Source organism: Physella acuta, unplaced genomic scaffold, assembly GCF_028476545.2.
Source record: "Physella acuta isolate Inbredline_101_S28 unplaced genomic scaffold, ASM2847654v3 ptg000903l, whole genome shotgun sequence".
In the NCBI taxonomy this organism is placed as follows: domain Eukaryota; kingdom Metazoa; phylum Mollusca; class Gastropoda; family Physidae; genus Physella; species Physella acuta.
This window is the reverse complement of record NW_026732420.1, coordinates 293954-308879: the sequence shown is the minus strand read 5'-3', so window position 1 is coordinate 308879 and position 14926 is coordinate 293954. Positions and strand designations below refer to the sequence as shown.

The 14926-nt window shown below is 38.6% G+C and overlaps 1 protein-coding gene across 1 annotated transcript; it reads left to right on the top strand.

The window, feature by feature from the left end:
• The first annotated feature begins 2334 nt into the window (after nucleotides 1-2334).
• Nucleotides 2335-13450, top strand: LOC131953061 (uncharacterized). Its single transcript, XM_059316075.1, has 5 exons — nucleotides 2335-2554; nucleotides 4372-4440; nucleotides 10198-10512; nucleotides 11440-11576; nucleotides 13314-13450. Exons 2-5 carry the CDS (start codon nucleotides 4413-4415, stop codon nucleotides 13404-13406), a joined length of 573 nt encoding a protein of 190 aa, XP_059172058.1. The 5' UTR covers nucleotides 2335-2554; nucleotides 4372-4412; the 3' UTR covers nucleotides 13407-13450.
• Nucleotides 13451-14926: the final 1476 nt, after the last annotated feature.

Below are 14926 nucleotides of genomic sequence, written 5' to 3'. Positions count from 1 at the left end.
GGGGGGGAAGGGGCACTTGTGCAGGGTTAGTGGGGCATTTGTAGTGCCCAGAGTGAAAAAGAACGTGCTACAGTATGGGGAGTCCACGTGTGCCCAGTTGAAAGTGAGTGAGACGTGAAAAGAATGTGGTAAATTTTTGGGTTATAAAATACGTGCACGATCCGTCATAAATGGATGACGTGATACACATGTTGTTGGCGTTGTCGTCCTTGTCAGATAACCAGCAGCAACAAGAGAAGACAACCCAACAGAGAGAGGTGCTGTAAGCTTCCCACGAGAGTATAGTGTCCCTGTTATCAAACCAGTGTTAATTTACGATTGTTTGAATGGGGAAAATTCAGAGTTTCTTTCAGTCATGTCCCCCCCCCCCCCCCCAGGCACATTCGCCGCCCCAGAAAGAAATACAATTTATATACAAATTATATACTTTAACTAGCGTCCGCCCCTTGGAGTAAAATGTCTGAAAGAAACACCGAAGAAAGGTGCATGTGAATAAATCGAAAGGGTTTGAGGTCGACCTAGCTGGAAATAAATGAAAACTGTTGGATCACAAATATACATAACCGAGTTAATTATAAAATCTTTTAAAATATTTATTTCATTCATCCTTTCATTCAGTGTGTATTTTATACTAAAGATCATGGAAGGCGACTCTTTGTTAATTTCTGCTATAAATATGCGCCAATATAAAAAACTATTTTCACATTTAAACACCCCCCCCCCCCTCCCCCCCCCCTTCTCATCCAACAGCTACCCATGTAGAAGATACAAACTACTGTTATAAACCCAGGTACATTTACTACAAGCATCTCAGCGAGCTTGAATAAACAAACTTCTGAAGGTACTACTGAAGGCGCGGAATGTTTCATTAAAAGTCGATTTCCACAGAAGTAGGCGCCATAACTCGCAGCCAGACTCCATCAAGTTGTACTAGCGCCCAGTGGTGGACAGAATGCAGGATAGGCATGCGCGTGGCGCTACTTCACCACATGTTCCCTCTGTTGTACTCTCGTCGGCTGCTTCTCTGCTACCTAATTTCGAAGAAGGTACGGGGTCCCGTTTTGTCATATTTGATAATTTTGAATATTCACGAAAAGGACAAGGGTTTTACTTTTTTAAAAATTCATTATATATATAATATATATATATATATATATATATATATATATATATATATATATATATATTATATATATATATATTGTTGGCTGATAGTTGAAATTAATTGTCTTAAAATTAAAAAAAAAGTAATCTAATCACATTGAAAAACTAAAAAATAAAAAAACAGGATGAGGATGAAAGAAGATCAAATAGTGCAGGACAGTATAGTCAACAGGACATGGTGCCTACTGACAAATCTCTTCAGATACCGACTCCGAGTATTAAGTAAAAATGATTATCGCATCCCCGACGAATACTTGTTAAATCTTCTATTTCCACTAATGTAGCATTTTCCCATTCTTTCTTTTTCTTTCCTTATATTTCTTTCATCGTGTACCTCTCTAGCGCTTCTGGTTTGTCTTGCAGCAGTGTTTCTTCCAGACTTTTTTCTCCGGGGGGGGGGGGGGGTGGTGGGGGGCGGTAGACTTCCTTCTGCCCCCCCCCCCCCAAGAGATGCATGGAAGAAACTCTGTTTGCAGCATTACTATTCTTACTTTGCTCCTTTCTTCGACCCATGTTTTTCCATTCATCATTTAAACCAACCTAGTCATACTATTTCTTCGGTTGAAACTCTCATTGCATGCTATATTTGATGCCAGAGTTTCTTTCAGGAATCTGTCCAGGGCTCACTGACTCCCCCCCCCCCCCCCACGCCCACCGTCCACCGTCCTCCTCCCCCCCCCCCCCCCCCCCCCTTCCCACCCTCAAAGAAATTGAAAAAAAATATAACACACACTTAAATTTATTTATGTATTTATTTACTTACTCATTTGTTTATGTATCAGACTATGAATTATCTTTTAAAATAAACCAGTGAATTTAAAAATACTTCTGTTTTCCTTCTTTACGTCTTTTGGGTTCCCTCTAAAAGCCGGCCGTCTTAAGTTTACAGAAGATGGGTTTTTTTTTTTCATTTGATCCCATCCTGCCTTTATCTCACATTTCAGAAAAAAAATTGCGTTTTCTTTGTTAATCTTCAATAATCGATCAGCTACTCGATTTCTAAAAAATGCTAAAACTACATTGGGATAACCACTGCTGTCATTATAATACTAGCAAAAAATAAAACATGGGTGTTTGGGTTACCATAGTTTGTACCACACTATACCCGTAACTCAGACTTACACGTGCTTTTCTCTACCAACCTCTCACCCTTCTAAAAAGGAATAAAGAGAGAGAACTGTGTATACACCTATCTACCTTGTCAATATTTTTTTCAGTCTTCACTCTATAAAAAATACAACATTAAGTTTAAAAATATGCACTTATTTCAAAAATAAAAAGACAGTTTTTCACAGCTTGCTTTATGGACTGATGTAGTCGAACAATTTTTTAAAGCTTTTGTTTGAAAGTTAAAGCAACAAATATCTACAAGACTTGTATTGTCTGAAAGGTAGGAGTTTGGTTAACTTTTTTAACACTTCCGTCTGACCCGGTAAACTTTGACGTATCTGTAATTTAGACTGTCTGCATGTTTGTAGTTTTGTTTTCCTAAACTTTACTGTATAATGTTCTAAACATGCGTGTGTGCTTGTTTTTATGTCGATGCGTAAGTAAAACCTTAAACACAGTGCTAACATGTAGTGTAGCCTAGTGTATCTTAGTTACTATTATATTAGCATCTCACAACTATGTTTACAGTTAGTGTGTGTTAAAAACAAGTCTAGTATTTACACACATAACCTATTCAGTCTTCTTCATTTGGTTACTTTTTTTTTTCCGGGCTAAGCTACCGCCATTTGCGATCTCAATAACACAGCCAGGCTTGATGGATGAATGAGTCGTTGTGTACTCACGAGCGACGGCCTCTGCACGTGCTGTCGGCTTTTAGGCAGGCAACATGTCGCAGACGTCATGCTTTGTTGAAAAAAAAAGTTTTCTCTTTATTCGTTTTGAAAAGGAAAAAAAAATGACATTGTGTGCTCATAATGTATGAGTCATTGAGAGGGTTTTACTTTATTTATAGACAAAGTAAATATACTGATAACTAGCTGAATATGGTCTTCTTATAAGAAAACAATGCACACTAATTCACATACACACACACACAAACATACACACACACACGCACACACACACACATATATATAGGTATATATATATATATATATATATATATATATATATATATATATATATATATATATATATATATATATATATATATATATATATATATATATATATATATATATATATATATATATATATATATATATATATATATATATATATATATATATATATATATATATATATATATATATATACACACAGATATACATATATATATATATATATATATATATATATACACAGATATATATATATATATATATATATATATATATATATATATATATATATATATATATATATATATATATATATATATATACACACCTTTTGGGTAGCTGCTTACATTGCTGTGATACTGGCTGTATAGCTGCACTAGTTACTCAGAGTTTCTTTCAGGCATTTCTCCTGGGGGAGGGGAGCGGTAGTTGTGCTACAGACCAAATAGAAAAAAAATATCTATCTAAAATATATACTATAACCATTGTCCACTCACCCCGGAAGTTTATGTGCGGTCCCCCTAAGAAGTTGCAAGTCCCCCCCCCCTTCATCATCCCGACGAAGAAAAACGTATGAAAGAAACCCTGGTATTACTGACTGTCTTGTTGCAAGTATAGTTGGATGTGAGGGATCACTCGCTATAGAAAAAAGACATCCAGTGGCAAAGTGAGTTGTGTATATGAGAAACTACCACGATTTATTGAAACACGTTGTGTAGGCTTGTATGTGAAACATATTGAAACACCTTGTGTATATGTGAAAGTTTGCCACAATTAATTGTAACACCCTGTTGTAAGCCTGAGAATAATGAAATCGCAATATCCGTTGGTAAACATCGGGTTTCATCAGCTTGGACTGGGTCAAGGCTAGGGTTAAATGAAGCTAATATTCAGATACACTCAGCGTAAAATCCAACGTAGAAAATAAGTGGCATACATACTATTAATAACACCTGCTCATATGCATTATACAACATAGGTTGCATGTATCGCAGTAATTTCACAGCACAGGATTACACGCTCAGGATTATAGACTATGCATTTAGTTACAAATGTTGGTAGATCTTGGACCATCTTAAAAATAATTCTACCTGTATAAAAATACTTTGTTTTATCATTATGTAAAATCTTGCAGACACAAGCCCGAATACAAGGGAAAGAACTGTCAATGAAGAAATGGAAGGGGAGACAACTGGACTGAGTGGTAAGTTTTTTTACATGTGTTGTTTAAAAAAAAAAAAAAAAAAAAAAAAAAACAACATGATATAAACTCGAGAATACAGTGCATACAGTTATGACGGCATATGATGAAGGTTTATCTCCCGTTCGTAACACATTTCTTACTAACTCACTCAAAAGTAAAAGATTCCTTTTAGACGTAGCGATCTATTGGACAGATGAAGTAGAGTTCATTAGTTCCTTGGCATCGGCAATGAAGTCATGTGTGGTCAGCACACGACAGCACTATACACAGCCGCCTTTACTTTCCCCAACGTAAGTCAGGTACCCATCAGAGCTGGGTAGACTCGGGGACGTCCTTAATCACAGGTCCGAACCGAGATCCGAATTCGCGATCTTGGGGCTACTAGCCAAACGCTCTACCATTCGACAATGCGATTCCTAAGGTGGTTTGTCCATAAATGACGTCACTCTTAGAGGGGTGGGAGAGGTTCGGACTTGTGTATGTAAGGGGGGGGGGTTGTTTGTGACGGCACAGTTTTATATTTTTAAAGTAATGTTACAAACACAATTGTAGCCATTGTCATTTTTTGTAAAATTTAATAAATTGATTAATACATGCATACTCAATATTGACAGAGCTAAATAAATATTTTAGAAAAAAAAAATGATTACAATTCTTCCCCTTTGCTCCAAATACAAGAAAGGAAAAAACTCTTTAAAAATATTTTTAAAGTTATCTCCCTTACATATGTCTTGAGTGCTAAAGTTTAAAAAAAAAATTCAATGCCCGAGATTCAATCCTACCTGAATGTATTGTAAATGTAACCATTTCAACCGGCGCCCCACTCCCGGATAATGAATCACCGGCAGTTGAAAGCAAACTTTCTTGAACTCTCTACACTTTAAGAACTAGCTATACTTTTCATACCTGCACTAGCATAGGTGAGCACATATTCACAGGTGGGCTGTATGTGCGCCCGTAGGATCTTTTCCATGGGGGACAAGCTAGATTTTCCCCGGGATGGTGGATCTTATGACCTCCACCCCTTCCTTTTGACCAAACATGCAGACGATCGGTTCCCAGAAAAAGGAATACGGAAAATTGCGCAACGGAAAACTTCACACACAAAAAAGCGCAAATAGAAACTAAATATACGAATATTCTTTAATTTTGTAACATTCCGTGGAAAAATGTTTTATTATACAATAATGTATATGTGATCAATCTTTGTTAAAACCATAAATGCTTGATTTAAAAAAAAATCCTTTGCGCACATTTTGTGTGCAGTTTTCGAAAGCGCAGTTTTCAGTTGCGCATGTTTCCAGTTACCCTTGGCGATCATGTAGAGATGAAGATAATCCGAATAAGTGAACATGGTAGATGCAGTGAGGTTTTAGTCTCAAGGCTACCAGAGCACCTGATGGTTTTAATTAATAGGTGTTTTTTATCTGACCCCCACCCAACACAACATCCCTACCCACAGTACGTTGTCCAAGCGTCCTCCAACTCGCGTCTCTTAATTTGGATACCTTTAGCACGTCCCTGAGTCCACCAAGCGTTGGGGGAAGTAAAGGCGGCTTGGCATAGTCACATAGTGCTAACCACACCATCCCTTCATTTGCCACTGACCACTACTTCATTTGCCTAATGGATCTCTAGGTCTAAAAAGGAATCTTTACTTTTGAACACTGATCTTTAACCACACAGTACTGACGAAGACCTTGGGTCGAAACTGCCACTGTACCTGTAATTGTCTTTAATTTATGAGGATACTACCACGACTTGTTTTATTATTACTTAAAGATAATTCTAATTCCGAACGCGAACATTAACACCCATAGAACTGACTCAGACAGGGAAACAAGTTCATTACACCAGAAGGCATTTATAAATAGCATATCAGTTCACACGCACCAGAACTGTAGGTCAAGGATGTCGCATCACTTACTCCACCTCCCCCCGGAAATTCCAGACTGTTAATATGTATCTATTGACCGTGCTATATTGTGTCATAGAGCGCTCGCTTGCTAGCCCTTGAGTCTTGGGCTCACGTCCTATGCTCATGTGCGTAAAATGACGTCTCTGACTCCTCCCAGCTCTGATGGGCTCCTGACTATAGTCTGGGGTGGGGTGAGAAGCAATGAAAGCAGGTTGTAGTGCTGACCCCCCCCCCCCCCCTTTCACCCACACACGAGAATCCCGTTAAATACTGATGTCAAAGAAACAGATGGACACCATTTTGTCTATTCCTTATGAATGTAAGACCTATTTTCCAAAACAATAAGTATTGGAGTGGTGGGGGGGGGGGGGGGGGGGGAGGAAGAGGAGGCATAAATGACGTCACACTCCAAGTGCATCTGGGGTGTGTGGTGGATATGTAGGGGTTGACCCCTTTTAGTTAATGGAGTTTTCAACAAAAAAAAAAAAAAAAAAAGAAAACCCTCTTTGAAAAACAATATGGAGGGAGTAAGTGTGATGTTGGAGGGCTGAAGTGTTTGGGGTGGGGGGGGGGGGGGGGCGAAAGGTTGTGACATTTTGTGAAGGTGGTAAAATTTTTCAACAATGTGTGACGTAATGTAGAGAAGACCCTTTTGACATCGAAGTCATTGAACCATAACCAAACCCTGATCCTAACCCAACCACCGACACCAGAATACTCAACGGTATTGCTAACATACAAGTACCCCTCCCCATCCCCCCAAGAAAGAAAAAAAAACACATGGTTCTGACATATACATATCGTAATGATGTCGTAAAGAGGTAAATAAAAAAAAAATTAGCGTTTTCTTAATGTTATAGTTAAACCCACCCACCCATCCCCTACCCTATACATAAAAAAACCAAACTTCGGTGCAGAGCATAATTAGCCAATGACTCACGCGGTAATTAATCGCGTTGGCCGTCTGCTGAAATAACTCTGGACAAGTATGTATATGCACATGTGCGGTGTTTAAAATTCTAAATATCACAATTTTGCATCTCACTGCTGCTTTAAACCGCTTCTGTATCATGGCTTGCTCGTAATGAACTCACATGTACTGTCGTGCATACATGTTATGCGTTTTAAACTTCGGCTCAACATTCACATAAACTTACAATATTCCCAGACAAACTTACAATATTCCCACACAAACTTACAATATTCCCACACAAACTTACAATATTCCCACACAAACTTACAATATCTCCACACTAACTTACAATATTCTCACACAAACTTACAATATTCCCACACAAACTTACAATATTCCCACACAAAGTTGCAATATTCCCACACAAACTTACAATATTCCCACACAAACTATTCCCACACAAACTTACAACATTCCCTCACAATTTTACAATATACCCGCACAAACTATTCCCACACAAAATTACAATATGCCCACACAAACTATTCCCACACAAACTTCCAATATCCCCACACAAACTTCCAATATCCCCACACAAACTTCCAATATCCCCACACAAACTTCCAATATCCCCACACAAACTTCCAATATCCCCACACAAACTTTGGTTTTAAATGTTGGAGTCACAGTGTTTCTTCCGTTTCGGGGGGGGGGGGGGGGGGGAGGGGGTACGTAGAGAGATGCCTGGAAGAAACACTGGTCGCACTGTTGTTTCTATTTTAGGGACAATGGGGACAAGGGGAATAAGGCTGGCCTTAATGACATCAATGCCCCACACCCCAAAATGCTTAGTAACTAGCAAAGCAGCCTTTCTTCCGGTATCCACGTTATTGGTATTTTAAACCTATATTTTCCCTGTCCTAAAATTGGGATCCGGACAAAAGGCCGACATGGACAAAAGGCCGACACGGACAAAAGGCCGACATGGACAAAAGGCCGACAAGACAAAAGGCCGACTGCCAAAAGACCGACATCCAAAAGGCCGACAAGACAAAAGGCCGACAAGACAAAAGGCCGACTGCTAAAAGGCCGACAAGACAAAAGGCCGACAAGACAAAAGGCCGACACGTTTTATAAAACAACAAACTACAATTACAGACATGTTTAATATCTAAAATATGTAATTATATACGACTGTTTAAGTTTCTCATAAATATTCTTAGGTACATAGAATAGGATAAAATAATACACACGATGTAACCAATTATTTGTTGACTATATATTGGTCCTTATATAGGGAAATCACAGGGGCAAGTTTACATAAAAAAAAAAACTTACCAACTTTGGCACACTTGTATCAAAATCACAACATAATTAATGAATCCAACGAATATAGTATACACTTTTTTCACGCAATTCGCTAAGGACGAAACTAAAATATAATTCAAAGTTTGTCGGTATTTAACTTGTAGTCCAGTCAAGGCACGTGATCGGTCTACTTCATTCGGTTTCTTTGATTTCTTTGCGTAATATGGTGGTAATTCCACCTATCTCCAGTCGCATGGACCCAATTGTCCACCTTATAAGGATCGCAACTAACATTGTCTCTTCCACCTTGTTGCATGTGGGCGATAATGCCGGCAGCTTTTGACTTTGTTCTTTGATGATTATCTCACCCCTTTGACATAGAAGGAGCTATGAAAGACAGCAGTGACAGCATGTCGCAATATTTAGGTGTTGATCCTTTGTGTTTAAGACACTCCCGTAATCTCCAGTCGCTTGACCCGATGGTTCATCTTATAAGAATAGCAACTAGCACCGTCTCTTCTCTCGAACGTTTCACCTTATTTCATGCCTTATTTCGATGGTTGTCAAGATAGAAGCTATGCAGTAACACATATTTTGCGATATTATAATTTTTTATGCTTGTCGGCCTTATGGTTTGTCGGCTTTATGTCCTGTCGGCCTTTTGTCCATGTCGGCCTTTTGTCCGTGTCGGCCTTTTGTCTTGTCGGCCTTTTGGATGTCGGCCTTTTGTCCTACACCCCCTAAAATTGTGATTCAAAATCTAATCTTACTTTAAAATGGACATAAAAGTAGTCCTTTAGCCGAAAGATAAGCCTAGTTCAACACAGTCTCTATTAGTTTCTCAACGCCGCCTAGTTGTTCCAATTAAATCTTCCGCGGATTCTGACAAATCAATACGCCGATAAGAATAGAATGGGAAACCAAAGGTATTCACTGTTTGTTGGTAGGGGGAAAATATTAATAAGGACATCCTCTTGTTCGCTAAAATATCACAGAGAAGATAGCGCCTGCAGGAGAGAGAGTGTAGTAATATTTAGATTTTAGGGGAAATCAAGTGAATACATATTTAGCTGTCAAAAGGAGTCGTATTCGCTTGTCAAGAGATGAAATAGGGTAGAAATCGGCGATTCCACATGTAGAAATGCTGATAAAGTTTAACACCGGCACACACATACACACATAGGTGTCAACACATACACCCATCAATGTCAACACATACACACATAGATGTCAACACATACACACATACATGTAAACACATACACACATAGATGCCATATCAGTAAGGAGGCTTCCAGAAATGTAAATCCAGTAGCCGGCATCAAAACATGGGTCACTAAGATCTACTGGAAAAAAAATAATTCTGCCAGTTTATTTGATCTATTGACATCATGTAGTCCATTGACACAACCCAACGTGTCAGGGAGTGAAGTGTAACGACATAAAGAAACATTGTAAACCCGACGCTGCTGATTACCTCCCATGAGTAAGTGAAACTAAGTAAGGGAGGTAACACATTTTCACATGTTCAAATTGCTATTTCTATCTATATGCTTTGTCCAAAAATTACGCATTGGGAGAATTGTTTCCCTTGTAAATTTTTTTTTCTACTCAACAGAAAGCGACAGTAAAATTGTACTGCGCGGGTCATTCTCCACCGAAAGATCCGTCGACGCCATCACCAACCAACACTTGCTTCGTGGGTCGTTTTCTACAGAACCATGTGCAGACGAGATCACCAACGCCTCCCTGGGGCCCTCGTTCGAGTTCACCGCCGTGGACGAGGCTGACCAGTCCCTGGTGATAGCCAACCAGCCGAGGAAAAGTTCCAGAAAAACGGCGGACAAGTCTTTTCACTCGCCGTTCAATGACGCCCACAGCGAGAGGGACTGGTCGACCGGGTTGTGTCAGTGTTCAGGGGAGGGGCGGTCCTGTAAGTTTTTTTTTTTTTGTGGGGGCAGGGGAATGGTCGACCGGGTTGTGTCAGTGTTCAGGGGAGGGGCGGTCGTGTAAGTTGTTTTTTTTGTGGGGGTGGGGACTGGTCGACTGGGTTGTGTCAATGTTCAGGGGAGGGGCGGTCGTGTAAGTTTTTTTTGTAGGGGGGGGGGGGGACTGGTCGACTGGGTTGTGTCAATGTTCAGGGGAGGGGCGGTCGTGTAAGTTTCTTTTTTTGTGGGAGTGGGGGGGAGGGTGTGAGTGGGGGACTGGTCGACTGGGTTGTGTCAGTGTTCAGGGGAGGGGAGGTCGTGTAAGTTGTTTTTTTTTGTGGGGGTGGGGGTTTGGGGGACTGGTCGACTGGGTTGTGTCAGTGTTCAGGGGAGGGGCGGTTGTGTACGTTTCTTTTTTGTGGGGGTGGGGTTGGGGAGACTGGTCGACCGGGTTGTGTCAGTGTTCAGGGGAGGGGAGGTCTAGTAAGTTTTCTTTTTGTAGTTGGGGGGGGGGGGTGAGGTGGGTGGGGGCTGGTCGACTGGGTTGTGTCAGTGTTCAGGGGAGGGGCGGTCGTGTAAGTTATTTTTTTGTGGGGGGGGGGGGGGGAGGACTGGTCGACTGGGTTGTGTCAGTGTTCAGGGGAGGGGCGGTCGTGTAAGTTTCTTTTTTGTGGGGGTGGGGGAGGGGGTAGGGACTGGTCAACAGGGGTGTGTCAGTGTTCAGGGGAGGGAAGGTCGTGTTTCTTTTTTTTCGAGGGGGGGGGGGGGGGCAGGAGTGGGGTGTCAATGGGACATGTGATGCTTAATATGTTGACACTTAATACTGAGTTTGAGGAAAAACGGACAAAAAACGAAAAAGTGCTAAATTTTATAAACAGATATAAAACGTGTGTTGTAGATTACATTTCTTACTGCTGGTTACGTGTCCACAGGCCTAGCTATGGTGTGTTGTTGGCCAGCGTATAGATACAGTCTGGCAACCCGACTGGGAGAAACTCCTTTCATGCCTCTTATACCGTGTGCTGCCTTTGGCCTCCGAGTTAAGATTAGAGCACTTTTTGGGATTAAGGTGAGCACAGATTAGATAACTTTTTGGGATTAAGGTGAGCACAGATTAGAGCACTTTTTGGGATTAAGGTGAGCAGAGATTAGATAACTTTTTGGGATTAAGGTGAGCAGAGATTAGATAACTTTTTGGGATTAAGGTGAGCACAGATTAGATAACTTTTTGGGATTAAGGTGAGCACAGATTAGAGCACTTTTTGGGATTAAGGTGAGCAGAGATTAGATAACTTTTTGGGATTAAGGTGAGCACAGATTAGAGCACTTTTTGGGATTAAGGTGAGCAGAGATTAGATAACTTTTTGGGATTAAGGTGAGCAGAGATTAGGTAACTTTTTGGGATTAAGGTGAGCACAGATTAGATAACTTTTTGGGATTAAGGTGAGCAGAGATTAGGTAACTTTTTGGGATTAAGGTGAGCAGAGATTAGATAACTTTTTGGGATTAAGGTGAGCACAGATTAGAGCACTTTTTGGGATTAAGGTGAGCAGAGATTAGATAACTTTTTGGGATTAAGGTGAGCACAGATTAGAGCACTTTTTGGGATTAAGGTGAGCAGAGATTAGATAACTTTTTGGGATTAAGGTGAGCAGAGATTAGGTAACTTTTTGGGATTAAGGTGAGCACAGATTAGATAACTTTTTGGGATTAAGGTGAGCAGAGATTAGGTAACTTTTTGGGATTAAGGTGAGCAGAGATTAGATAACTTTTTGGGATTAAGGTGAGCACAGATTAGATAACTTTTTGGGTTCTAAAGATGAGTTCTATAGATTAGATCATATTTTTGTGATTAAGGTGAGTAGAGATTATATCATGTTTGGGGTTAAGGTGCCTAGAGGTTATATCACGTTTTGAGATTAAGGTGAGTAGGGATTAAATCTCTTTTTACTGACTTAAGATGAGAATTTAGATTTATTTTGATAAGGTAAATAGGATAAGCTTAAAATAAATGTTGGATCATGGATTAAGGTGAACAGATATTGGTCCGCAATTTGGGATTATATTGATTAAAGTGTTATCAGAAATAAAAATGAATAATGGACATCGCTCTGTTATAATTTAGTAACATTGAAAATTATTTATATATTAGCCTTTTTATACATATCATTAATCAGTTTACCAGTTTTAGGAATGTGTTTGGTGCTCACTTAAATTTTTACATTCTGAGTTTTCCTAAACTTCTGTTACTTAGAGTGATTGCATCGTTATAGATTCATTTAATATTATGGAGGATGGTGATGGTTATTAAGCTAAAATTGCTTAATGAATGGCTAGTGATTTATTGGGCAGTTGAAGTAGAGTTTATATGCCGCCTTACTTTCCCTAATGTTAGTCAGGTACTCATCAGAGTGGGGTAGACTCAGGGACGCCCTGCAGTCACAAGTCTGAACCTAGATCCGAACTCAAGACCTTCTGGCTAGCAGCCAAATGCTCTTCCATTCAACCACCATATCCCCTTGATGACAATTAAAACCTATTAAACATCACAAAATAAAACCTTACAAAATAAAACCTGACAAAAAAAAACCTGACAAAATAAAACCTGACAAAATAAAACCTGACAAAATAAAACCTGACAAAATAAAACCTGACAAAATAAAACCTGACAAAATAAAACGTGACAAAATAAAACCTGACAAAATAAAACCTGTATAAACCTCATGAAATGGCACAGAAATCCTATTGTTTATTAACTGTTAACAGAAATCCTATTGTTTATTAACTGTAAATTGTCCTTCCACAGGGTTCCATTATAAAAGATTTTTTTACAAGCCTGTGTTGTGAGCCTTGTGCAATCTGCCAGATGACTCGGGAAATGGACAAGATAGGTCTTTAATCATAGCAAGGTCTTTAGGTCTTTATTCATAGTAATATCTTTGTCTTTAATCATAACACGATCTTTAGGTTTTTAACAAGTTCTTTAGGTCTTTAATCTTAGCAAGGTCTTTAGGTATTTAGTCTTAGCAAGGTCTTTAAATCTTTAAATAAAACAAGATCTTTAGGTCCATGAACATCACAAGATCTCTTGGTCTTTAAATATAACATGATCTTTAGATAATAAATTATAACAATATCTTTAGACTTTAATCATAGAAAGAAATTGAAATCCTTAAACATAATAAGATCTTAAGATTTTCTTTAAGATTTTAATCATAGAAGATCTTTAAGTCATCACTCATCACATGATCCTCCAACTCATAATTATGATAAAATCTTTAGGAATTCAATCATAACATTATGGAATTGTTGCCAGTCTCTTTACATAACATGATTAAGTAATTTATTATTAAATATTTTTAGGTCTATAAATCAAAACATGTTCTGTAGGGTTTAAATCATGAGATATTTTTATAACTTGTCCATATACATCCCTAATGGCCTGATCATTTCACTGTAAACATGAATGACATTAAGTTCAAGATTCTGTAATGATGTTGTAGGATAATTATAAAATTTTGTACAGAAAAAATGAAACAAATCACCTCTGATGCTATGAGTTACAACAGAGGCGTAGCGAGGGGGGGGGGGGGGGCGGGCCGCATCGGGTGACACCATTTAGGGGGGTGACACGGAGGCAAAAAAATAGCAAAATATATAGAGAAAAATTTGAGGGGGGGGGGGGGGTGCAAATCGAAAGTTTGAGGGGGGTGCAAATAAAAAATTTGTCCCTGGGAAGGGTCGCTACACCTCTGGGGTGGGGGAGTGACACCATTAAGTGCCGCACTGGGTGACACCCTACCTCGCTACGCCACTGAGTTACTATTATGTCTGCTGATGTATAGTGTATAGTTCTGTATAGTACAATACATTGTTGTATCAATTGTTGATGTTTAGCTATGAATGTATTTTTGGTATGGTAGCTATTGGTTTATATTTATATGAAATATATGTTTTTATACAAGCTAGTTTAGATTTTCATACATGGAATGAGGTTGCAATTTTCTAGTCATTAATATTTTTAAAATATTAATAAATTTTAATAAATAAATAAATTGGGCCTACATAAAAAAAAAGTTTATCAAACAGTAACATGTAGCTGAGAAAACATGTACATTTGAAATATTGTCAAAGGCCTTACAAAAAATATATTTAAATTTTCTTTTGAAGATAAATAACCATGAGAAATATATTACATTTTTAAATTTATTTCTCTGTACATTTTATTGATTGTCTATTTTAATTATAATAAAAATTCTACATATTGATTTTTTTTATGTAACTGATATATCTGATGCCTTACTGTTAGTAGGCTAATATTTGTAGTTTTGTTGTTAGTTTTTTACAAGTTGGATTAAAGAGCTCAATAATTTAAATATATATTTTTTATGTGTGAGATAGATAGTGCATACTTAATGC

Coding starts and splice junctions, on each gene's coding strand:
- LOC131953061 (XM_059316075.1), top strand. CDS start 4,413: ATGGAAGGGGAGACAACTGGACTGAGTG. Junction 4,441..10,197: donor GGAGACAACTGGACTGAGTG/GTAAGTTTTTTT, acceptor TCTACTCAACAG/AAAGCGACAGTAAAATTGTA. Junction 11,577..13,313: donor GAGCACTTTTTGGGATTAAG/GTGAGCACAGAT, acceptor GTCCTTCCACAG/GGTTCCATTATAAAAGATTT.